At 41.0% G+C, this 24,129-nt stretch overlaps 4 protein-coding genes and 1 long non-coding RNA gene across 7 annotated transcripts in view; 2 read left to right on the top strand and 3 right to left on the bottom strand.

Annotated features, from left to right (window-relative positions):
* Nucleotides 1–441: 441 nt before the first annotated feature.
* LOC138052360 (uncharacterized) lies at nucleotides 442–5,729 on the bottom strand. Its single transcript, XM_068898821.1, has 4 exons — nucleotides 5,219–5,729; nucleotides 3,119–3,208; nucleotides 2,106–2,189; nucleotides 442–1,319 (listed from the first exon to the last, which is right to left on the bottom strand). Exons 1-4 carry the CDS (start codon nucleotides 5,281–5,283, stop codon nucleotides 989–991), a joined length of 570 nt encoding a protein of 189 aa, XP_068754922.1. The 5' UTR covers nucleotides 5,284–5,729; the 3' UTR covers nucleotides 442–988.
* A 123-nt stretch (nucleotides 5,730–5,852) lies between these two features.
* On the top strand, nucleotides 5,853–10,567 carry LOC138052363 (uncharacterized). Its single transcript, XR_011133047.1, has 3 exons — nucleotides 5,853–7,575; nucleotides 9,477–9,597; nucleotides 9,713–10,567. It is a non-coding gene; the product is annotated as an uncharacterized lncRNA (long non-coding RNA).
* On the bottom strand, nucleotides 8,416–16,539 carry LOC138052355 (all trans-polyprenyl-diphosphate synthase PDSS2-like). The gene is made up of 3 exons (XM_068898813.1): nucleotides 16,025–16,539; nucleotides 11,805–12,145; nucleotides 8,416–9,645 (listed from the first exon to the last, which is right to left on the bottom strand). The coding sequence occupies exons 1-3, from the start codon at nucleotides 16,524–16,526 to the stop codon at nucleotides 9,277–9,279; spliced, it is 1,212 nt and encodes a 403-aa protein (XP_068754914.1). The 5' UTR covers nucleotides 16,527–16,539; the 3' UTR covers nucleotides 8,416–9,276.
* A 2,603-nt stretch (nucleotides 16,540–19,142) lies between these two features.
* On the top strand, nucleotides 19,143–21,187 carry LOC138052354 (uncharacterized). Its single transcript, XM_068898812.1, has one exon. The coding sequence runs from the start codon at nucleotides 19,733–19,735 to the stop codon at nucleotides 21,083–21,085; it is 1,353 nt and encodes a 450-aa protein (XP_068754913.1). The 5' UTR covers nucleotides 19,143–19,732; the 3' UTR covers nucleotides 21,086–21,187.
* A 631-nt stretch (nucleotides 21,188–21,818) lies between these two features.
* The window catches only part of LOC138052350 (uncharacterized), a 10,171-nt gene continuing 7,860 nt past the window's right edge, over nucleotides 21,819–24,129 (bottom strand). For all 3 annotated transcript variants that reach the window (XM_068898808.1, XM_068898807.1, XM_068898809.1), the window contains one exon: nucleotides 21,819–23,322. In XM_068898808.1, coding sequence (XP_068754909.1) covers nucleotides 22,003–23,322 — 1,320 coding nt within the window. In that variant the 3' untranslated portion in view covers nucleotides 21,819–22,002. The remainder of the gene's footprint in view (nucleotides 23,323–24,129) is intronic.

The following is a 24,129-nucleotide window of genomic DNA, read 5'->3' as shown; positions in this document are numbered from 1 at the left end:
TGCTAGACAAGCAGATTTTAACAAGTATCACTGGAATTCAAAAAGAAAAGTGGGGGTAACTGCGCATTTTTGAAAGATAATTAATCACCAATATTTGTAAATAGCTTTAAAATACAAAGCAATGTATGGTGATCTTAAGCTTAATTATCTCTGAAAAATGCATGGCTACTCCCAATTTTCTTTTTGGATACAAAGAGCACTTTGCTAAGTTCTGCTTTCTCCGCATACAATGTAGTTTCTAACCGCGCAAAAATATCCCTGTGTTAGTAGGCACCACCAATAGGAAACCCGAGTATCTCGAGATGCGCAGAAGGTATGCGCAATAGCAATAGTAGGCACCGTCCTTAAGGCAAATGAGTCGGAGACCAACGATACCAAGGTGATTTGATTGCGCGTGATATGCGTTTGAGTTATGAACCACAAAAAAAAAAATTCAACATCTACCGTTTCAAAAACTGTACTTTATGTAACAAAAATGTCTGAAATTTTAACCTCAAAACTTATGAGTTCCCAACTTTACACGGAAAGCGACACCTAATGGCACAGATTGATTAAGAAAATACCATAAAGGCAGTCTCTACCAAACGTTGAAATGTTAAATAAACGCTGACGAATTCTCAGGAAAACTGAGACAGCCTAAAAAGCTGGTTCTCAAAAATAGATGTATCAACACTCGAATTCTTAGAACTCATTTCCACACATGATTATCTTTGATTATTTTCTTGGGGCTATGACACTTACAGTACCTGTCGTGGTATAAAAATTACGTGAAAACACTCTAATTCTTACAACTGATTACTACGTAATTACTTCTCATAAAAGACCCACACATTCGCATCAATACATAAATGTCTAAAAATGTTTTCCAGTGAGTTGACACGCGCGAGCGACACTTGAAAGGAGACCTTCCCGCGGATCTCGTGCGTGCGTGCGTGCCCTGGCGCTCTTTGCTCGCAGGTGCTATGGTAGAAACTATTTTAACAACCTTTTAGTCTCTTAAAAGAAGTTTTCTTGTGACGAATCCAGTGACTCCCCTTACTGAGCTGTCCACATTTCGAGATACAAAGCCAGTAACTCCCCTCACAGAATAGTCAACGTATGACATTGTTCGAACCAAATAACCTCGTGGCGGCTCCTCTTCTTCTACGTTCTCTTGGATCATGCGCTGGTTTAAACTTGCTTGTATAGCGCTGTATATGCCGTCTGAGAATACCTTGAGGGCATCCGTCACCTTATCGTCCCGTGAATGCAAGCTGAATTCATTATCCTTGTACTTGACGTACAACTTCAATGGGGGCGCGTTCTTAATTTCGTAACACCTAAAAGGATAACTTGGAATTAGCTTAGATAGAAAATTCACATTGTTTATGCAGTTTTTCAGTCGACGCTAAGTTTTTAGCTCCTAACTTAGTACTGTACCGCAAACGCATAACATTTCTAACAGCCTAAGATGAGGTCAAATGAATTTTATCACTGAGGATGAGCTACTCGACATGGTATCCACTGGCACTTTTAAAAAGAATTTGATGCTTCCAGGGTAACAGATTATTCATGAAATTGAAGATAGTGCCACCGGAACGGTGGAGTTAGCCGATGCGAAGCAACTTAACGAAAGCACGATCGTTTCCTGTGAGCCACAACAAGACAATTAGATCAGTAATCCTGAGGCATTCGTCACAAAAATTAGCCTTCTTGCGTTTGAACCCAAACTCTTTTTTATTTCTCTAAAACTAGCAATCGCATTATTTTTTAAGTTTCTCGTCTTTTTATGGAAATATAAATAGCGCCAAACCAGAGAAGTAAAACATGAAATGGGCCTGCAGTTGGTTCAAACTGTATATGTCATTGCAAAGCATGCGCAGTGAGAACTGTGTACTGAGACGAGACCGGCGCCGACGTACCGGCCGTCATTTGAGATAGGTAACAGTGTTGTTTAAAACTCGTTGTATTGTGCAATTTACTTTTGTTAGTTTACCTGCTTTCGCTATTTAATCCGGCCTTGCCATTTTCTACCCTAACGCCGATGCAACAGGCATGAAGACAACATGTAACACTTGATAACTTTACATCGATTTCCTTAGAGACCGACAGTCACAGACACCTACTTTGTGCAGTATATTCCATCTCCCTGTTCTCGATTGATATTGGCAAAACATTCACAGCATTTCTGTGTCTCCAGACTGTAACATCTATCAATAAAAACGATAAAACAAGAAGCCTCAAAATAAGTTCAAGATGGCTATATGGCGGTTTTTAAAACTTGCGCAACATTTTCATACGATTGGAAAAACTAACTATGGATTTTCGTTCTTAGCGCCCGCTATATGAATTTGCTGAGCGCAATGATTGGTTAATCATTACAAACACTTCCGCTTTTCGAAAAATTCAAACTATTGACGATTAGTATCCCCCAACTAGTGGACTAATGCAAATCCTGCATTTTAATTGGCTACGCTACGCTAGAGGACTATTAGTAATAGTCCTCGAGTACCGAAAAGCGTGACGCTTTCTTTCGTTTTATTCCCAAATAAATATTTCTTCAACTTGCATTTGCTAACTTTATTATTGCTTTTTCTGTCCGACTAGTTGGGTAAAACAATTAGACCCTTCGCCCTCAAGGGCCACGGGTCAATAGCCCATGAGCCCGCAAGGGCTACTGGTCTAATTGTTAATTAGTCAAGTTATTAAGAGGAGTGGTCGCATTCCCATCTGCGTTTGATGAAAATGTGTCAGATTCATCCCCTCCCCACCCCCACGCTCCTCGACAACGTCTTCCCTTGAGGTGTCTTATGCAGCGTCAGTGATGTGAAAGGAGTGCCTGGTGTTCAGAAGTGTTGACCGGGAGCCGTGAACAGTGTCCCCCAGAAACGCCGATTTTCACTACTACCAACAACTCGAAAAACTGAAGGCCTTTCTCGGCCTTTTTCGGAGATTTCTTCCCTATCCGACAATGGTTACAACGAGTAAAAAAAATGCCGCTCATCACAAGCGCCCCAAGTGTAAGAAGAGACATGGGTCTGGCCCTTTGACGATGTTCGACAAAGCCGAATTGCCGGCAAAAAAAACGAAAGCGAACGCCGCTTTGTACTGACGTGCAACAAGAAAAATTCAAACTTACGGAAACTTGTGATAGTTGTTTATTCTTTCCTGACCTTCGTGTATCGCATTCTTGCAGTAATCACAAAATGGGAAGGCCCGTTGATAACACCTGCGGAAGAAAAATCGTCTAGTTCCTCAATATAACATACTGCAAGCCATGTTCAATACTCTGCGTTCTATACCCTTCTACCCAGTAGGGGTCAAATGAGAGACAGACATTCGAGAACGAAACATAATGTTCAAACAAGGCGATTTTACAACAAAACTGAAACAGTATACCAGTAAGCGATGGCACATTGGCTTTCATCAATTATTAAAGGCACTTAAAATTGAGAGGTCAAACTTTCTTTAGACTTCCGCTGTTTCGGATATGCAAATATTACACGATTTTTGAAGCGATTTTTGAAATACAACGTCAACATTCACCGGCCATGTAAATTGGTCGACGTATCAACTCTTTGCGCAGCCTCAAAGAAGCCCGAGGAAAAATATGCGGCTTTGAAAGAGAACCGTCGAGCCATGATTTGCATATGAATAAAAGATCAAAAGGAGAGGTCCTGTATCTGGTCATTGTCTGGAAATTCAAACGATTCCCGACAGCCGGGAAAGAACCACTTTCGGACCGAAACATCCATTTCAGATACCCTCACTTCAAAAGTACTAAAAAAAACTCTAAAGTATTTTTGCAGCACTTTTCAACCTCTCATTGATAAATCCAGCGTTCACACTTTCCCCGCATTACGAAGCATATGAAAAACTAAAGGCCTCAAGGGGTTAACACAATCATCGCCTCGTCACATGAAACCTCCAGGACGTGATGCAATGATGACCTTTATGGGATAAAAATCCTAACTATGGACTTCTAGGACTTTCCTTGAATCAAACTTGTCTTGCAAAGTTTTATACACTATTTTGATACGTGATACACGATACACGTTTCTATTAGTTATTCAAAAGCCACTCTTGGTTTGTCGGTCTACCTTGTTTTCTCATTTTTCAATTTTAATATCCTGTTGTATTTTTGAAACGCTTGCATCGATAACTGAGATATTGACACCTATTTTTGTTTTGAAATTTAAACCTCTACGGTACTTAAAAATAAATACTAATGCAAGGCTGCCTGCACGGCTGTGAAGATATTTTTTTCCTTTTTCAAATATTTCGTCTGGCACAATCTGACTTCTTTTAGGGAGTTAAAGTGTCTAAATCGTATCTCTGAAACTTTCACCTCTCATATTTCTAAAATCAAAATTTATGACCTGTTTTCGGGATTTTCCGAGGTTAAAATGTCTATAAAAATCGACGTTTCGAACAGTTTTACAGGTCTTCTTCATCAAAAAACCGCCATATTGAAAAAGATTTTAGCAACCTGAAGAAGACCAGTAAAACTGATCGAAACGCCGATTTTTATAGACATTTTAACCTCGGAAAATCCCGAAAACAGTTCATAAATTTTGATTAAAGTGTCTACAGTTGCTAAATGTTACATAATAGTTTTATTTTCGGCAAATTTAAGAAACATGAAACTCATCCAGTGTTTTCCCCTTGGAGGACATGAACGGATTCAACTTGGTGGAGTGAAAAAAACATATCTTTAAAAACAGATGCCAGGGTAAAAGGGGAAGAGAAACTAGTGTCAGCAGCATTCCCCCTCCAAAAAACCTGATCATTGCATATCCAAACTATACATTAAATGCTTGCAAGCTTCAAAATAAATTGCCGGCATGCACGAACTTGAAGGCAATACAAAACCTTCCGTGCAATTTGTTTCTAATCGTGTTGTGCCACAAGATTCACGAAAATTTCCACCGTTAAGGTAGTAGTGACCCTTTGTCGCAATTCTTTTCGAATTCGGAAAGAAAACAAATGTGATCATGAGCCAGAGCAACTGCAGCACCTTTGGGATCTATTGCAAAAATTCAACAGTTTCCAAATCACTGTGATGGAATTAGGCTTGGTGAGTCATCTGCTAGCGTTCGATGTTACAGAGTCTAAGGTTCATCAATTTCATGCCGCGATAAATTGATACGCAATTGCTCTTTAGTAAGTTGTTTTTATCTTCACAAAACTCGAAGGATTTTTTTGTTGACATGAATATACATAAAAATGTCGTACTTACGCTCGGCAGTATGGTTTCCAGGTATCATTCCGCAGGACAACTTGACATGTGCGGCAGTAACCCATACTTGACGATCAGACCACTATGTACGGAGGCCAAATTACTGTTCGCTGTTTGATTGAATCTAATCGGAGTTGCGGTGTATTCAGTTATAAAGAGCCGCGCGTTGAAACCTGGGAAACAAGTTTGTTTCGCGTTGACCGTCAAAAATTTCACTGTTGATTACTTACGGGCAGCTGATTTTCTCCTTCGCAAGACAGAATTGGGGAAAATACTGTACGCAATAGGGTAATAGATCGAATGACATTTTTCCAAAGGATTAAAAACTTGTGACTTTATCAACACTGGTGGACTTCGCACCCAAAGTATGTCGTTACAGGCAGCTAGCACGACTACGTGACCTGCCGTGAAATTTTAGCGCGGAAGAACTCATTTAAAAAGCCGTTTAGGCAATTTCCTTTTTAAGCGGCACGTCCCTTGCGTTTTTACGATCAGAACTTTAAGCTTCAGGCTGTAGTAATAACCAAAGGTTTGGCGGTGCGTGTATTATAATGTTATAGTTGCAGATTTTTGTCTGGTATCACTCAAGGTTACGAATAGGTCAATTTGGATACAGAAAAATTACATAAACTTGACCGGGAGCAATTATAGCCGAGAAACCTGCAAAGCTTGAGGAAATGAAAACGGCTAAAGATTATTTAGTCATCCCTCCTCCTCGATGTGAATTCTTTTCTTGGAGTATCTGAAGAATACCCGACTACTATTGTCTTCTTGTAGCGGCATCGTTTGAAGAACGAGGCGTAGTACTCAGTACCGCATATAACCATGCACCCTTGCATTCGAAAAGAAAATAAAGGGGAATTGATATAACGCAACGAACAACGTATTGTAAAATTAATAAGGCAGAAGAGTTGAACATTGTTGTAGAATGATGAACTGAATACACTTCGGAACTAAACGAACTGTATTGTTAGATTTGTCACATTCAATGCAAGTAGTAAATACTCTGAGAACGTAAACTAATTACAGAGTTAGTGACACGGTCACCCGGATCACTGCACAATTTCATTTTATGTTGACAACCGTTGTAATGGACATACCCAGTTGTCTTGAGCATGTTCGTTTGCGGATGACGTAAAGGTCAAAACTGTAAACTTGCCTCTTCTTTTGACGTTAATGTAACACAAAACGGCTTTGATTTTGGAACGCAATTGACGGGTGCGTGACTACCAAACGTAACACCTTTCACGCTTAGTAGGCGTTCGCGAAATTTTATCTTACATCTCGATCGAGACGAAGCTAATATTTTTCATCCACATTAGCCTTTTGCTAAGGTTTTCAGTATCCACACTAAACCGCTCAACTGATTATAAAATTCACAAAAGCCTTCAACGTCATTGTTTTTATTAATGTGTCTGTTTTTGTCCGAGCCATGCACACTTGCTAAGTAGTCTCCACTTTTGAAACCGCTTCCAAAATCCTTCGTTTCTTCTGCAATTAGGGCGCTGTAGTGTGGATGACAAGCCAAACCTGGTCTAACCGTTTCAAAGGAAAACCGGCACATCCAGTCTACATGTGAGGATGGAGCCTGCGTGTGTGTGATATCCCCTTTGTCTACGAAGGCTTTCAGAACAATGGGAGTAACGTCGCAGAATGTTCTCGCGGCATTGAACGTGTAATTGTCGCACCGAAAGGAGAACCGAAAGCCGCATCGGATGCCAAATCCGCTAATTGTATTTTTGCCGAAGATGAAAGCCAAATGCTAACAATGGGAAAGTCGCAAAACGCAACAGATATTTATAAGACCGATCTAACAAGAGCAAAACTTCAAAAGCGGAAAATGCCCTAGCTCTCATTACTTACTGGACGTCGATATATTACATGTCATTATTTAAACATAAACTAATGCTTAAAAGATTTTAAATTTCAGGGTACATTTAAGGCGCTGATGCACTGTGCATTTTTTCGTCCAACTTGTCATTGCATCGCCATTTCCACAAACGTTCTCACATTACAAAACAAGTTGTTTTATGGGTGTTACACTGAGCAACGTTTCATGCAACTTGTCCTGTTTCGATGATCACATGAGGTTAAAGAAACATTGTCATTGGCTGGTGCCGCAAACCGTTCAGTGCGACACAAGTTGCAGAACAGATGTTAACACTGTCCTATGCTTAAAAAATTCGTTGCAACTGTTGCGGAAAGTAGAAGTCAATGCTACTGGTCTGGCTGTTGCGCGGTATGTTACATTGGGCAAATTGTCTCGCCAATGGCGTTGCTAAACAAGGTGCACGGCACAGTGAAACGGCGCCTTTGGAAGTCTTGGCTTGCTTTCCTTACACCGTATTGATGATACGGTAAGGTTAATTCCAACTAAAAGACCTTTAGAATTGATCCAAGGTCTAAGAAACTAGATCCTCTTAGAACGAAACATGTTATTTGAATATTTAGGAGTCTTAAATTTCATTTTGTGATGGAAAAAATAGTCAATGACCCTAAGTCGTGAAATCTCAGACAGCCGGGGATTTCACTGTTTCGAGACCGTCCCGGATAAACACTGGAAACCGAAGGCTTTCCCGATCGTTTGCAATAATCGCAGACGTATAGGGAAAATCGGAAATGTTTCAATTTTCCTGCGATCGTCTGGCAAATCATTTCAGCCATACTCTGTATCAAAACTCCAAAATGTACTGTTGACGAATTCGGCGACAGTTCTTCGCGAAAACTGCAATAGAAAGACTACCCACTAACATTGTTGGAAAATTATAAGATTATAGAAAACGAAGCGCGCGCGGGCGCGTAAGCCACACACGCAATACTCGGGATTAGGTCAGGCTGCTACGGGCAAAGATGAAACCCACGCAATTGACGGGTTTAGACGCCGACGGGTCGTCGGCGTCTAAACTGGCTTCCCCGCCAGTATATACTAGTAACGTGGATGGCATGTCACCCTACAGAATTAAAAACAAGACCTGACAAAGGGCGGATGAGCTCCTCCGGAGCCAACGGCCAACATGAACCCAACGGCGGACCAGTATAACGATATATTTCTTAACTGGAATGGCGGAAGAGGGATGCAACAGAGTCTGGATCCCCGGTGGTCGACGAAGCTCTTCCTTGTCACTGGATCTCGGATTCCGTGTGTCTGCTGTTTGTGCACCAGCTTTCCCATGTTAAACGATTTCACGCACAAGGCGTCTACCAAAGCTAAGTCTTTATTTACGAAGTTCTACGGCGATCGGCGAGAGGCGACAGGGACGGTACGTCATGCCGGCAGGGTTAAATTCAGTCGTTTCTCTCACGGAATAAAATGGCGATTTACCTCAACTTTTTTTCAGAAAATGGCGGCCAAATAAGACTCCTTTGTTTTCATGCTAATAGGCAAAACTTTAAAAGAGAATATATAAACCAAACTGAGGTCAGAATGTCGATTTACAGGGCCACCGACAACCAGTGTCCTTTGCGCGCCTTTGTTGTTGTTATTATCCGGGCAATCGAATCGGCCGGTTCGCTTCAGAAACATCCCGTAAGGAAGAACTTCTGCGAATTCGCTGTTCGATTTGTTTTTTAATCCAAACGCCTTCCTCCTTTCGTTCCATAATCTTAAGGTTGAAGTAGTGAGCCAAATAACATGGCGCTTTTCCTTCCTCGGCGGACGACCTTTCTTCACAGTTTTCATTTCGCTTTTAACACGAACACAACACCCAAATAACGCCAAAAATACAATATTTAAACATTAAGGAAAATATTAACAAAGTTTGAAGCTACTGGGCATCCAAAACACGACGATGTGAGGCGATGGAATTTGACTTTTCAAGAAAATTAATACTAGTTTCTGTATTACAGAAAATGGCGCCGATAGCTTGCACGCCCGCAAAGACTTGTGGTTGTCAGTGGCCCTTTAACACAAATACAGAAGAATAAATCGGCCGCGAATCATGAACTTTGTGCTTGGTAGACCCATTATCACTTTCTGCAAGCGAGCGAGAATGGCCGACCACACCCACCACACTCGCTCACGCGTTGTTTTTTAGTGGCATCTCGCGAATTTTTTTTTTTTACTCCTGAATCGTGCAAGAGTTAGCAATATTCATCAAAGCGTGCTTAGCTTCAGAGTCTGGAAACAGACTCAATGACTGCAGAGCTCTGTTTGAATAGGATAGACACAATTCCTTTAACCGAAAGATTGCATCTCCGTTCATAATCACATCTGCCAACTTGAGATGGAGACTTTCCAGCTTTTCCTTCTCTTTTTCAGAGAAGATCTGATTCAGGAGTCCTTTTGCTTCGGTTTGCCCACCTGAGAGAATGACAGGAGCACTGTGCGGAACCATAGGACACCTTTGTTCCCGAAGAATCTGATAATCTTCCTTCAACTGGTGGGCAAAAGCAAGGTTTTTACCAAATTCAAAAGCCTCTCTCTGAAGCTAAAAGTGAAAATCAACAGGAATTTATTCAAGAATCCATCGATCCCTCTTTTTTTTCGTGTTCCAGGGAAGAAAGAGAAGCGGAGGAAAACAAGCTGACAAATTTCTAATATCACAAAGGAAACACGTGAAATGTCACTTAAAATGTCCTTCCATTCTGCCTTAACTACCCCAAGTGGAAAACAAGAAACGACAATCAAAGGAAAACTATTTTAAAAGAGGAAAGCACCTTGCGTAAAGGATTGAAAAGTTTTTGTAGTGCTCAATTTGGAACACCCTTGGACAACATCCAGGATGATTTAATGCCTTGTTAGTCTTTTATTGTTACATGTATGTCTAACCCAAAGGAACAGTTTCGAAGATCTAAGAATTCTACGAAGGGGAATTCAAACATACAGTCTCCATTTCAAGTTACATGTATGAATACTATACAGTGCTTGCACACGGCCAAATACTTCAATGATGGGATTGGAGGCTGATAGTAAACCTCAACTTACAAAAATTGTCGACTCTGATTGGCTTAAGGAGCTTACAAAAGCTCATGTCTGCTAACTCAGGTTTCACATTAGAATGCTACAACAGTCAAAGAGGGGGGGGGAGCATTTTATGTAACTAAGGGGAGGCATTTGAACGTCCTTTTGGATCACAGAGGGGAACCAAGCATAACAGAAAATTCAACAAACATAAAAGAGAAAAAGCACTTGTCATTAGAACTTGACAAAAAAAACCTTGCCCAGTTTACCAGAAAATTTCACAAGAAGGTAATGTCAACCCCCGTACATGAATGATTAAGAAATGTACACGTATCTTTTTTTGTCAATGGTGATTTAGAGATGCCTGAAACAACCCAAGTGGTCCTACTAATTAAGTGCAACCTACTAATTACTAATTCAGATGCTCTGTCACTGAGCTGTCACTAGGAGATTGGGTTGAGATACTTTCCCCTTTTAAGGAATCTCAGACAAATCCCTCCCCCCAAATCTTTCCATCTTACCCCTCCCCCCCCCCCCCCACCCAACAATGCTGTCTTGTTATGGCCAACACTTCCTTTTTCCCTTGCCAACATTGAAGGGGGTGGGGCGCAAGTGGAAAATGTAACGTTAAGGTGGTTTTTTCCTAATTGCGGTCTCCCCAGTTCAGTGTCTCAACGTACTTTTGTTGCTTATTGTAGGTTCACGTTTATTGTCCTGCTTTACTGCTAGCACTGAGATTGTCTGAACAAGGCATTTTTGCAATTCTTATAGAAAAGGACATCATGACATGTTAGCTTCGGTAAATGAATGAAGAACTAGTAAGTAGAAGGTCACAGATCCGACTCCTGCAAAGGAGCTCTCAGATTTTACTCCGAGCATCTCCAAATCACCATCAACAAAAAGATACACATGTCTTTTCACTGTCATAGAAAAAATATGCAAAACCAAGAAAATTTAACAGCTCACTGTCTCAAAAGTACAACGAACGCACATACAAAACTGTATAAAGTCGCAGGCAAACTATACATGGTGGATCACTTACAAGCAAGCTAGGGTAGCCCTAAGATCCTGGGGCACAGCAAGAGGTGCCTCAGAACCACAGTAACTCAATCCATCTTAGAAAGGCATAACGAAAGGGACAATGTGTGAGTGATGGGTAAACCACTTGCTAGCATAATACAATACACTACCATACAATACAGGCCATACTTAATTGACCGTTCCCCAAAGGGGCTTTTCAGGGTCAATGAAACATACTGTAATGAAATGATGCAACAGAATAACAACAACAACAACAACTGTTAAGAATCCCAACTGGCTGAAGGCAAACCAGTTGACTATTTACAAGTGCACCTGAGAAGTTGAACCAGGATCAAATTTAACGAGTGGTCAGAGCAGGGCTAGAACCCGGGATCTCCGGATCTCAAGGCAAGCGCCCTAACCACCAGGACACACTGCCTCCTGTACAGCTGAGTTATGTACCTAACACTAGTATTAACCTCCACCTCCTACTGAACCTTAGGCACATCAGTGACAGACTTTGAAAATTCAACGGAAACTAATATTTAATCAATCTACCCCTGACAAATAATGAAATAACTAGGTGGAAATTTAGAGTGCATTTAACCTTACTTCCCACAACTACCTGTAAATTTAAAGAAGTGAACACTGGTATGCAGTCCTTACCTCTTCCGAGTGTGAAATAATTTTCAGTGCTGCTTTACAGCTGTTTGCCATTAAGCTTCCTTTACATTTGAAGATCATCTCATTCCAAAAATCCAAGTCCAAGCATTTAGCATTACATGTCATCTTCAAAAATTCTCCTTCCATAAGATGGCCAATCACCTCTGAAATCATACATACTACCTCAGTATCCCGAAGCTCTGCCAATCCTGTACAAGCGTTGGCAAGAAGAAAGTCACCGCTTAAAACTGCCATCCGGTTTCCAAATTCCATATCATCCTGGTAAGACTTGCTGCATTCTGAGACACTGGACATGTTAACAATACCTGTGTGCACCAAGTTGGCTACAAAACAACAGTCAATGAGCATGGTGTCAGATAAATCTACGTAGTAGAAGTAGTAGTACATGAAGTAGTAGTACTTTATTTAGTAGTAGTACTTTATTTAATGTGGCACTACACTTAGCTAAAAGCTACTTTCCAGGAAATCACAATCAATTAAAAAATACATACATGTACATACAGTGTATATATTCTGTATATACAAAATAAAAGTAAGTGAAGTGAAGTGGAAGTGAAGTGAAGCGATTAGTCTCTCCCCTCGGGGTTTTTCAGGACTAATTTACAATGTTTTTCGGAGGACTTTAGCCAGACTGCTTATTACACAGTTTACAATTTATTTTAAGGAAGTCGAAGATGCCCCCGTCCAGATAAGGTCAGACCACAACACCGGGGACTAAGTCCCCTACTCTTATCGAATACTGAGTGGGTTCTTTAACGTCCCATACTATTTAATTTCGAACAAGGGTTATGAGACGGGACCTCCGGTTTACAGTCCTTATCCGAGAAGACTTGAAAGTCTAACCATTTGCAGATGTAATTACAAAGGCAGCACATTCTCCTCAGTTATTTAAAGACCCCGAGTATTGGTCCGGCTGGAGTCGAACTCACAACCTCCCGCATGACAGCCCGATGCTCAGCCAACTGAGCCACCGGTGCAATGTCATAAGATACAATCTATGTTAGAGAATATATACAGTATACATGAAGTAAAAATATTGTGTATACAAACAGTATGTCACAAATTTAAAAAAAATTATATATAATTAAAAACAAGAAATCCAAAACTAAAACTTTTTAAAATTTTAGGCAACGAATATCTTGAAGAAATCGTCTTGTGTCAGCCTTGGCACATAATGCATTTGGTAGCGTGTTCCATTTCTTCGCAGCAAAATAACAAAATGACTTAAGACCATGCTTGGTACTGTTTACCTTTGCTAAGGAGAGCATCTTAGTGCCTCTTAAATTGTAATCAGTCTTCCTCAGTTTAACTAAGTCAGCAACAACTCTGGGTGCTTTATCTTGAAAGCAGTTATTAACCGTTAACAACAATGTCTTGAATACGACAACCCTTTAATGTCGTATTCAAGCCGATACAACCTAGGAAGTTCTTGTATGAAATACCCTTATCTTTATAATTATACATGTCTAAGTGCACGCTGATTTACTCTTTCCATTTTCTTAGTATTCCTTTCTCCACAATGGTGCCATATCTGGTTACAAAAATCAAAGTGAGGTAAAATACATGGCGATAAAGTGCTTCCCCGGTTTTTAGAGGCAGTATATTTTTAAGCCTATTTAAAGCATTAACCTGACCCACCACCTTTCCACAGATTGATGCAACATGAGTATCAAATTTCAGCTTATGTTACACCTAATAGTTCAATTTCACTGGAAATGGGTATGGTCCTAACACTAAAGCCTGATATTAACTTGTCGGGATTGGCTACCATCCCATTCTGTCGAAACCATTGTGTAGTGTTGGCTTAGTCTCGTTTATACCTTCTTCCATTGCTCAGGGGACCATGGTGTGATAAATAGAGTTTAGTGTCGTCTGCATAACTTAGCAGCTTCAAGTACCGTTTTGACAACACAATGGTTAGTCAACTGAAAACTAAATGCACCAGTTGGCTGCTCCCTCGTTTACCATAGGAATTCTCTTTAAATGAGTCTGGTCACTGAAAGTGCTGTGATCATGAATAATTACATCTTTCGTGATGTTTGCAAAATACTCATTAACCCATTGACGTCCAAATCGGCCGAAACCAGCTAGACTTAGTATTTTACTCTGACTAACACCAGACAATTTTACTCGTCAATGGGGAACCCCTGGGAGTCAATGGGTTAAGGTTTCCACTACTTGACTCTGGTCATTGATGATTCTCTTATTCTCTTATTCTCTTTGAGAACAATAAAGTGTTCCAACCTGCGCTTTCTGGTATGCATAATAAAGGCTAATCTGATTTCCAGAAAACCCTTGGGTTTCCAGCATGTGAAGTGCATAACTGATCAAAATTATGTATAATGGATTTAGAGCACAGAGCAACCACACGGTTTTTTTTGGCATCTGTACAGTGTAGGCCTGATCTGCTGATCTAGTTTTATTTAAATTAAGGTTTAAGAGTATTTCTCTTCCACATAGCTTTTCTTGTCTCTGTTGTAATAAATTATGATTTTCTAGGGATATCCCTGAAGCATTTAGATTTCATCTGAGCTTGAATGGTTATCCAAAACAATTCAGCAAACATTTTTTCCCACGCCCAACAAATATCGCTGACATCTTCAAAAATGTAGGCAGCATTGAAAGGAATGCACTCGAGGTCATTGTTGAAAGCCTGTTCATCAAAATTGCTAAAACACCTTCACCTCATGAAAGTAGTTTTCAGCTGCATCACCTTTCTATTTAAACTGTATAGACTAATTTATGATCACTGAGACCAGTCTCCAGAGACCCTAATTGTAATTCAAATGAAGGTACACTGTACGTTCATTCATGCTATAATGTCCAAACAAGACTCTTTGGTGAGAGAGAGTCTGGTTGGCTATGTAAATAAGATTTGAGGTTCATAGACGTCACAGACATCAAGCCACGTTCTTCCTTCTTTTCCATTATCTTATCTCCTTCCATTATCATTACCATTATCTCCACCTATATGTCCCAGCTTTGGCAAAGTCCTTTTGACTTGTGGCTGTTTCTGCTTAGGTGGCCTGACATACACCATAAGCCTTTTTAGAGACATAACACCAAGCTGGCCAGTTCTGCTGGAAAGAACCACTCACTGAGCACAGCCACAACACTGTGAACTTCATTCCCTACTCTTCTACAATAGTGTGTGGGTTCTTTAATGTCCCACAGAGAACTTGTGAGACAGGGCGTACGGTTTAAAGTCCTTATCAGAGAAAACTTGGAAGTCTAACCATTTGCAGGTGTAATATTACAAAGGCAGCACTTTCTCCGCGCTTATTTTAAGACCCTGAGTGTTGGTCCAACCGAAGTCGAACCCATGACTTGCCCAGGCGCGTAGCGTCCTATACGCAATTACGCACGTGCGTACTTGAAGTGACCAGGAAATTTTGAAATTTTAAGCAATTGTTTCTATTTTTAACATTTTACTTGTACGCAACCAAGATTTCCTTATGAAAACACCACTTTGATTAAATTCTAAAAACAAAAGCTATATCATGTTCTCACTTAGTTTTGCATTGACTTTTTTACACTAAACAATGCAGTGTTGTTTGGTCAGCGTGCAACAAAAAGGCGAAGTTGCAAAGGAGCGACGTTCCGAGAATGTTGTTGACAATACCAGTCACGCTAGCGCAACCAAAACAATGTTTTGTTTGCACCAAGTTTGCTCAAAATAAGGGCAAGACGCTTTGTTCTTTGCTTGTATTAACACAACTATTTCGAACAAGAAATAAAGAACGCAGTATTTTTCGCTTAGTTTACTTAGGTTTTTAGATCATATGTACTTGTGCATACTTGAAAACATGACCACGCTACGCGCCTGTTGCCGCATGACAGCCCGGTGCTAAACCAACTGAGCCACCCGTGCACAGTATGTTGGCCCTTAAAATGTTCCAGTTCAATTGCTACCATTTGAAGTGGAACTAGGGATCTTTTGAACAGTTGAAAATTAAATCGTTACAACAAAATTAATTCTCTCAAGACTAATAATTGCGCCAATATATTTTTTTTAAAAATGGGAAAATTGTCCCAAGAAATTTTTTAGGGATTATTAAAGCTTCGTATCTCAAAAGATTAACTTTCCGACCATGGTTGAAACACAAACTGCTTGTACATGTACATATGTACGTACTTAGAAACCTCGTGTTTCGATCGAATGTTAAAAAGAAGTTAATGTCACGCACTTTGTTTTTCTTTACCTGTGTAAATGGTCTCCGTGATGTCTGCCAGCTGCCTCTGACTCGAATAAATATCAGCCACTAATTCCTGGTCCATGATGCAGTCATCCTTTAAACAGGGTCTCGAAGCCTTGGAAATGAGTAATACCAACAGACCCCGCGTTTGCAATGTGTGATTTTCATCCGAAATAAAACCGCGCGCTGTCCTCAGCAATGGATGCTTGCTCATGGCGAACCTCTTCATATACATGGCGACGTTTGAGATTTCATCACTCAAAAGATAGCGTAAATTCAAGAATGATGTTGGATAACCCACTAATTTCTCAGCATCAGACAAGGCTTGAGTCAAATCATCTTGTCGAGAACTGGACCAAATACTTCTCTGGACTTGTAACGACGGTCTAAGAAGAACCACAGGCTGCAGAACTCCCAGATACAAATACGAGTTGTGACGACTTCCCAATACAGAAACCGAAGAAACAGACCTTTTTCCCACAGTAAAGACATTTCGAAAACCAGCCATTTTGAAACATAGGTAACCGCGCCATGCCATAAAGCGCGTTCATTTAAAAAGTCCTGGAAATTATTCCGTTGTTTCTGCCCCCCAGTCTCCCCGCAGTACGTCATACATCGTCACAATGAATTGGTTCCAATAGCGATCAGCGATCCAATCAACCAACGAGTTCACAGGGTCGGCCAGGAGGGGTAGTGGCATACAAGTATACCCAAAAAAAATTCGCCAAAATACCCAAAATTAATGGAAGCATTGTATACTGTTTACCTGAAATTCAAAGAAAGTGATATACGGAATACCCGTATTTAAGCTGCAATATACCGTATACCCGATTTAAAAAGCCCCTGTATACCGTATACCCAAAAACCCTGGCCGACCCTTTAGTTCAAGAGCTTTTGATTTGTACTCCTGCACGTAATTGTATGAAGACAGAAATCAACTTTTCGAATTTAGGTTGTCATTTTAAAGTGCCCCTTTGATAAAAACAAATCACTTCCTTTTTTTTCTTCAGATTTTAAAAGTGTGTTTGCTGAACACCTGACTGCCAACATTTTCAGCTTTGATTTCCATCCAGAGGCTGTTAATTTTGAGTGTAAGTTTTGGATTTCACCATCCGCCATTACTCACGTTCAAAACTGACCGATTGGACCTCAGAGGGTTGGATCTAAGGAAAAGTGACGTCACAGTTAAAATTTCAGCGTGTGAATACTTAACAATTATTCGCCGAAGGCGAAGTGATTATCGGTGAATATTCACCGAGACGAAGTCGAGGTGAATATTCACCGATAATCACTGAGCCTGAGGTGGATAATTGTTTTAGTATAAATACACAGGTGATTATTTAAAAGAAGAGGAAAAAAAAATTTCAACGCGAAAATAATAATCTTCAAGTACAGTGGCAAAACGACTACTGGCAGCCATTTTGTCCGTCAAGGTGATTATCGGCTGAAAATCCGAGATAGCGAGCCAATGAGAGCGCGCAATTTTGTATAATCACCTGTGTGTTTATACTAAAGCTTGTTATATATGCAAAACAGGAGTTAATTAAAGCCCAAATTGAAAACTCCCGTGCTTGATTTTAATTCTGCTGCGTAACCTTGGTTTTCTTCAACGCTATGAGACGGCCATATTGGTGTACAAAACAATAGAAAATTGTTCCACAAGTTTTTGCATAATAATAGAGTCAAATTCCCAAAAGACATTTTACAGCATTGTTCTGTACACCAACATGGCCGCCGTGACGTCAGATGAAAACCCCCAACACACACATTGCATTCTTAAACTAGTGAGTATTTGATGTCATTTTCTCCTCGATCCATCTCTCTCAAGATCTTAAAGTTAGTAATGGCGGACCATAGACTCTTTGCGTAAATGACATTGTTATATACCTAAACTTTCGCTCAACAAAACGAGCACTGTGATTGGTTGATTCCTTGTCACGTGGCCCTGATAAAATTCAAATGTATCCCGACCATGATACAATTCCGCAGTTGTTGCCAGCTCCGGATGTTTTGCTGCGATTGTTGCAGGAGAAGTCTAAATATATAACAAAGCACTTAATTAATAACAATAAAAGCAAGGTGACACACGCTAACACCAACCCGGTGTGGCCAACACATCACGCATGCTCACAACCATTTCACCCGGTCAATTAGCAGCCCTGGTCCCTTGGGAAACTAGTTAGTTTTGCTTTCCCTCGAGTCCTGATGTTTCCTTCGACGATGAGGACTCTCGGGAAAACAAAACTAACTGTTTCCCTCGGGACCATACATAAGTGTATAATGTACATCCTAAGCCTCACATTCATGTGAAAAATCTTTTGTTTTGAAACTTAAGTACGAGAATAAGGATGTACAAAGTATTGTTATCAAATTTAGGCGCCATTTATGCAAAGGTCTATTAAATAGGAAAATTGGATTTAAAATAAACAGATGTCTTTTTGAAATCAAGGCTTAAAACTTTGGTCGCTTGATGTTTAGTTAACAAAGTTTTGAAATCCAAAGAAAAATAAGAATTGATTTTTTGGTCACAGGGGCACTTTAACATCCCTCAAGTCGGCCTTCTTTGATCGATGCAACATCACAATCTGCCAGAGAGCTGACATAATTCCTCGGCGCGGCGGGCCCGCGATCAGCTGCCCAGTAGACAGGTGCGTAGGATGTAGGTTTCACGTTTTGAGATAGCCAGTGTAAAAAGGTTTAAATTGTGTTTTAACCCAAGAAGCAAGCCTCTCAAATCTCACGGGAATAAAATTGCCACAGAATGACTACCATGCTAGCCTAAGGATATTTTTACATTTCCTTAATTCATTTTTCTTACTAGTTCAATAATTAATTTTATTTCTAGTTTATGATTGTACATAATTCCTACTTGTCTATGTATTTATGATTTTATCTGTGTAATTCTTACTTATGATAACTTGACGTAACCCTTCCGCGGGGGAAGTCAGAACTTGTAGTCTTTTGTATTGCTTAACCACTAAAGAAAGTGTTGCGGTCTGAGATTTGACAGCAAGTATTTGCTTAAGTGACAGCAACTTCATTATGTTAATCTATAAACGAAAAGTCAATTCAATCTAGTTTATGTCAAATACCGGCTTAAGGATCAATGCATAATACACTGAGCAATCTATCCTAAATGACATGTGACGGAACTTGGCTTCACTTGCAATTACGTGAACTTTCAGTGGCGTGACACCTGTGGAGAGGTTTGCATGATAAGTGGATATATAGTCGCGTTTTAATTGATGCTTCACGCCAAATCATTAATCAAAAATTTCACATGCTTGTGCTCTTCAACAAAGCCCCCGTTTTACTTACACGTCTCAACTTTGTTAATCAGTTCAACTAAAGCCCAGCCCTCGATTTTCGGTTAAGGAAAAGATAAAACATTAATATTTTCCACGTTTCGACGATAAAACCAGTGACGCTCGAACTGATAGCGCTAAACAAGCTCAAGGACTCGGCGATCGAAATATACATACTGACGAGAACCTGAAATTGTGTACGGAAGAACAATCAGTCTTGACCAACGAGTTGGTGTTTGGTAGACTGGAGGAAGAGGAGACTCGACGTTTTAAAGACAAAAATCGAAAGACGAGTGAATTTCTACCGTTATTCAAGTGTCAGTCTTCATTTACCCCAGTTACAAGATCAAGAAGCATAAGTGTCGATGAAGTCAAAGCACAGCGGGACGACAGCACCCGCGGTCACTTAATGCAAGCCTGGGCTACAGGAAAAGAAACTTCAGACATCGAATCGGAAAATGACAGGGCTATGTGTGACAATGCTATTTCCACACTGACAGCCACCAATCACAACATATACGATGCTGAAAGTGAGCTAGAGACTTTCGTACATATAGTCAAGCCTGAGGTAAACGACGGCAAGGCATTACACACGTCCTCGGTGAGGTCAACAAATCTAACGGAATCAAAATATAACCAAGAGCTGAGCAGGAATCGAAAATTCTCTTCGAAAGGAGAACACTTGGTGGAGGATGGTCGATTTTTGGAGCAACACAATTACACAGAAAAATTGCATCTTTCAGCTTCGGTGCACTCTGAGTTGACAAGGAAAAGAAGCCTTTCAGATGGCGATGTAGTTAAAGATGGCGCAAATGCTGTCATCTTGTCAGCCGACCGCAGGGAGAAACTTGAGCGTTTAAAACGACAAATTTATGACACAAATTTGAAGAGGAAAAATACAATGACTAGACCTCTACGAGGAAGTAAGTCAGAGGTACAATGTAGCACGCAAAGCCAAACAAGCGAAGGGGAAAAATTATTTCCCGCTTTGACAGAAAAATCACCGATGTGTCATTCAAGAGGTCACGAGATGATAACTTCGGCTTTTGATTCGCATCAAACTACTTCTCTCGTAACCAATAATTCGAACCTATCTAGATCAAGTTCCGATGATGAAAGGGGACACCTGGATGCAGCTGCCAGATTAGAAAGGGCTAGGATTGACGAAGGTCACACTTCCGTGAGCAGTAAATTATCGAGCGAGACACGACTCAAGCCATCTTCATTAGCATCTTTAGATGAAAGCCAGAGAGAAGGAATAGAAATGAATTCATTACACTTAGCAACTCCACCGACGCGAGAACGACGCCACTCATTCGAACCCATCATCCTCAACAGCGAGCGATGCCGTGCAGTATCCGAACCTGGTGACGTAGGCAGGCGAAAGTGGTCGACTTTTCAGGAACTTCAAAGTCGTACCAGAACGGAAAGCAACGTGCTAAAGGCCAAGGTCCAGTTGTTTGTAGATAAACCACTACCCACCATTCCTTCGTCATTAAGGGTGAAAAAGAAGAACGACACAACCACAAAAATAAGACATTTGAAAACGGGGACCAACGCAAATATGGTTCAAGAACCACGAGAAAGAATACAAGGCGTTATTAATATGCACACTTGTGGTAACTTAAAAGTATTCCACTCAGACCAATCATGGGTGTACCCAGACAAATCTCGAAACAAGCATCGTTACATAAGGGGGCCTGCAACACCCGTCCCGCCTGTAGATTTCGTATTTAGCACGAGTCATCAAGAAAATCCATAGTCAGTAATAATGTTATGTAGGATCATTTCTCTGTATGATCACCCCGCACGAGGTGATCCTAAGACTGGCCGCGGGAAATATACCACCTAATGGATGATTCAACTGGTTTTAAGAATGCTTCTCCGCTGCCGAGTAGCCTTTGGAAAAAACCGTGGCCTAAAGCACAAATCGTTAAATGGAAATGAAAAAAGCGCGTTCGACATCCGTACTAGCATGTTACGTTCGAGGGGCTTATGTTCCTTTATTACTCGAGTACGAGGGCCATACTTTCTATTACAACACGCGTTTTTGCAACTTGAAGTGAAAAAAGAAAAAAAGATAGCCAATGAGAAGTGGGGTTCTTGTTTCAGGCCCTGTTTACAAGCAGATAGGGTTACCCTAGTGCTAGGGTTACCCAAAAACAGGCGAGTCAAAGATAGCCGGGGTTTACAAGCAAAATTTCACAGGTAGGGTTACCCTACCACCCGGGACAACAATCGCCAGAATCGCAAACACGATGGAAACCCCTAAAAAGTTGTCCCTAGTAGAGCGTTTACGAGGCAGCTAGGGTCGCCCTAGAGCTAGGGTAACCCTAGCACTCAGATAGGGTTACCCTAGCGCGTCGATGAAAAAAAGAAGAAATGTGTGAGTGCTAGGGTAACCCTAGTGCTAGGGTTACCCTACTTGTTTGTAAACCGGGCCTAAACTAGGCGACTCTTTCGCATTTTGTTAAGATGAGAGAAAGAGGAGCACATTTTTCTTTTTTTTTTTACATTACAAAATACTACGACATCCAAATATTCAAAACAATGTGATTTTAAGCGAACATAAGCGACTGAGGAAATATTCGACTAGCCTAATGCGGAGTTTTAAGACCAGACGTGTCGTCGAATTTACGATACAAAGAAGACAAAAAACAGTAATCTGGTTACGTCCATTTATTTCATCCACGATGCCACAAAATTAACAACACCTTCATTTAAGTAACAACTTACGCATCGCACATAAAAATCATTTTTTGCTGCTTCTCCTAGTTCGAAAAGAAAACCATATTTTGACACATTATGCCTCGTTCCACTCAACTCTGCAATTCGATTGGTCCAAATAACACTGAACCGAGGCTGGCCCTTCACGTGATATGCTCTGACATAAGATAAAGTCGCACCCTGCTTTGCTTGTTTGTTGAATTCAAATAAGTAGTAATCCGGTTTGAGGTCGAACTCAGCTACACATTCACCATCAGGTGCTCTTTCGTAAATAGCTGACACATGCAGACGGCCTCTGAATTCAGTGAGACACTGAACTGTTAAGTTATAACCCTTTTGAAACATGACTGGCATGTTTTTCCTATGTTGAGCAACGGTCAAGTCATAATTTATGGCCCATGTTTTTCCACTTGAGGGAGTTAACAATACAGCATAGAGAAATTCGTCGTTTTGAACGTAGGTCTCGAGATGGACAGGGCGAAGGCTTGGATGACCCTCCAAGCACTCACGGCACGAATTAGCTGTTAAACCTATATACACTACTGAGTTTTCAATTCTTTTAAAGAATATTGTATTGAAAAACAAATCATCCGAGACGTTTATCGCGTGGAGCCATGTCAACTCAAAGCCTTCCTGCTTTAGACCTTCGTAGAGCGGCCAAAACTGACCAACTGGCACCATGATTTTAATTAGCTGGCGATTGTCAGCAGTAGATATCATTTCTGGGTTCACGCTTATCTCGTTCGACGAGTCTTTGTTGTCACAGCGTAAAGCCAAAGAGTGTAACGAATTCGGGCTAACATCACACGCGACGTGCTGCCGTGCACTAAGCGCAGCACGACTTAACGCGTATTTAACCAAACCATCCAAATCCAAGTCTTTAGCCCAAGAATTAAACAACAGTGCCCAAGCATACCCCCCACAGTGGCGCGTCAGCACGCCCGAGGTACCCTCCATCTGTCCGCTGTGTCCCCAAGTTTTGCCACTGTCCCGGATGTCAAGACCAAAGCCGTACCATTCCTCCGAGTTCTCATCCTCAAAAGACGGCTTCTCAAGCATCAGTTTAAACATTTCTGGCGAGATCATTCTCCTGCCACTAATACCATGCTCGAGGGCATGGAGAAACTTTAATAAGTCGGCGGCAGTCGCAATCCATCCGCCATGCGCATCAGCTTCCTCTATGGTCCACCTCCCGTACTGAGGAGGCACTCTACCTCCCCCGGAGAAGATTGACCTTACCAGCCTTGGATGACGATCGTGGAAATACTCCACCTGAAATGACGGATAAAATAGAACGTATAAAATTGCCTTCGTGCCCCAAAATTTACGACAAGCAACTTAAAGGATCACATCCCTGGCATACCCTTTCGTGAGTTTTTTTTCCCTTTTCTCCCAAAGAAAAACTGGCCAAATGAAGGCAACGTAGACAATGCAGGTCTTGAGGAAACGAGGAAATAGCGCTCTCCATGTGCTGATTCTAAGACCACCGAAAGTATTCCGTTGGCCGAATATCCGTTCTATTTTGAATGGTAATAATGATAAGCAAAGTCGAATTACACCAAAACAAACGGTTTTCCTGGTTGCTAAGCAGATGCACGAGTGTTTGTGATAAATGCTGATATTGGCCTGATGCTAGCCTCCCTCGGCTCCCTTAAATAGCGTTAATCAGCTGTCTCAACTTGGACAAGTCTGCTTAAGCCTAGTAGTGCACACGTACCAAGCAATTGCAAACGCAAGGAAATGCACGTGTGAACTACCTCAACTCAAATGCAAACGCAAACGCAAGCGAAGACGCAAGAAATCTAAGGTTTTTCATTTTCTTGCGTTTGCATTTACACTTGGTGTGAACCGGCGAAACGCAAACGGAAGGTAAAAAAAAAACACAGGTTCATTCTTCACCATCTTGGAGAGAGGACTTGAACTGCGCCTGCGTGTCTTACTTCCCTTGCGCTTGCATTGGACGTGTGAACTTCGTTTGCGTTTGCATTTGCGTGTGAACCAGGCTACAGTTGAAGAGTGAGATACGGGAGCAGGGCGCAGGGGATAGAGCGTTTTCACTCACGTGACCAGCAGCCATAT

This window comes from Montipora capricornis, chromosome 6 (assembly GCF_036669925.1).
Source record: "Montipora capricornis isolate CH-2021 chromosome 6, ASM3666992v2, whole genome shotgun sequence".
NCBI lineage: Eukaryota > Metazoa > Cnidaria > Anthozoa > Scleractinia > Acroporidae > Montipora > Montipora capricornis.
The sequence above is the reverse complement of the archived record's forward strand: the minus strand, read 5'-3'. Positions and strand labels throughout refer to the sequence as shown.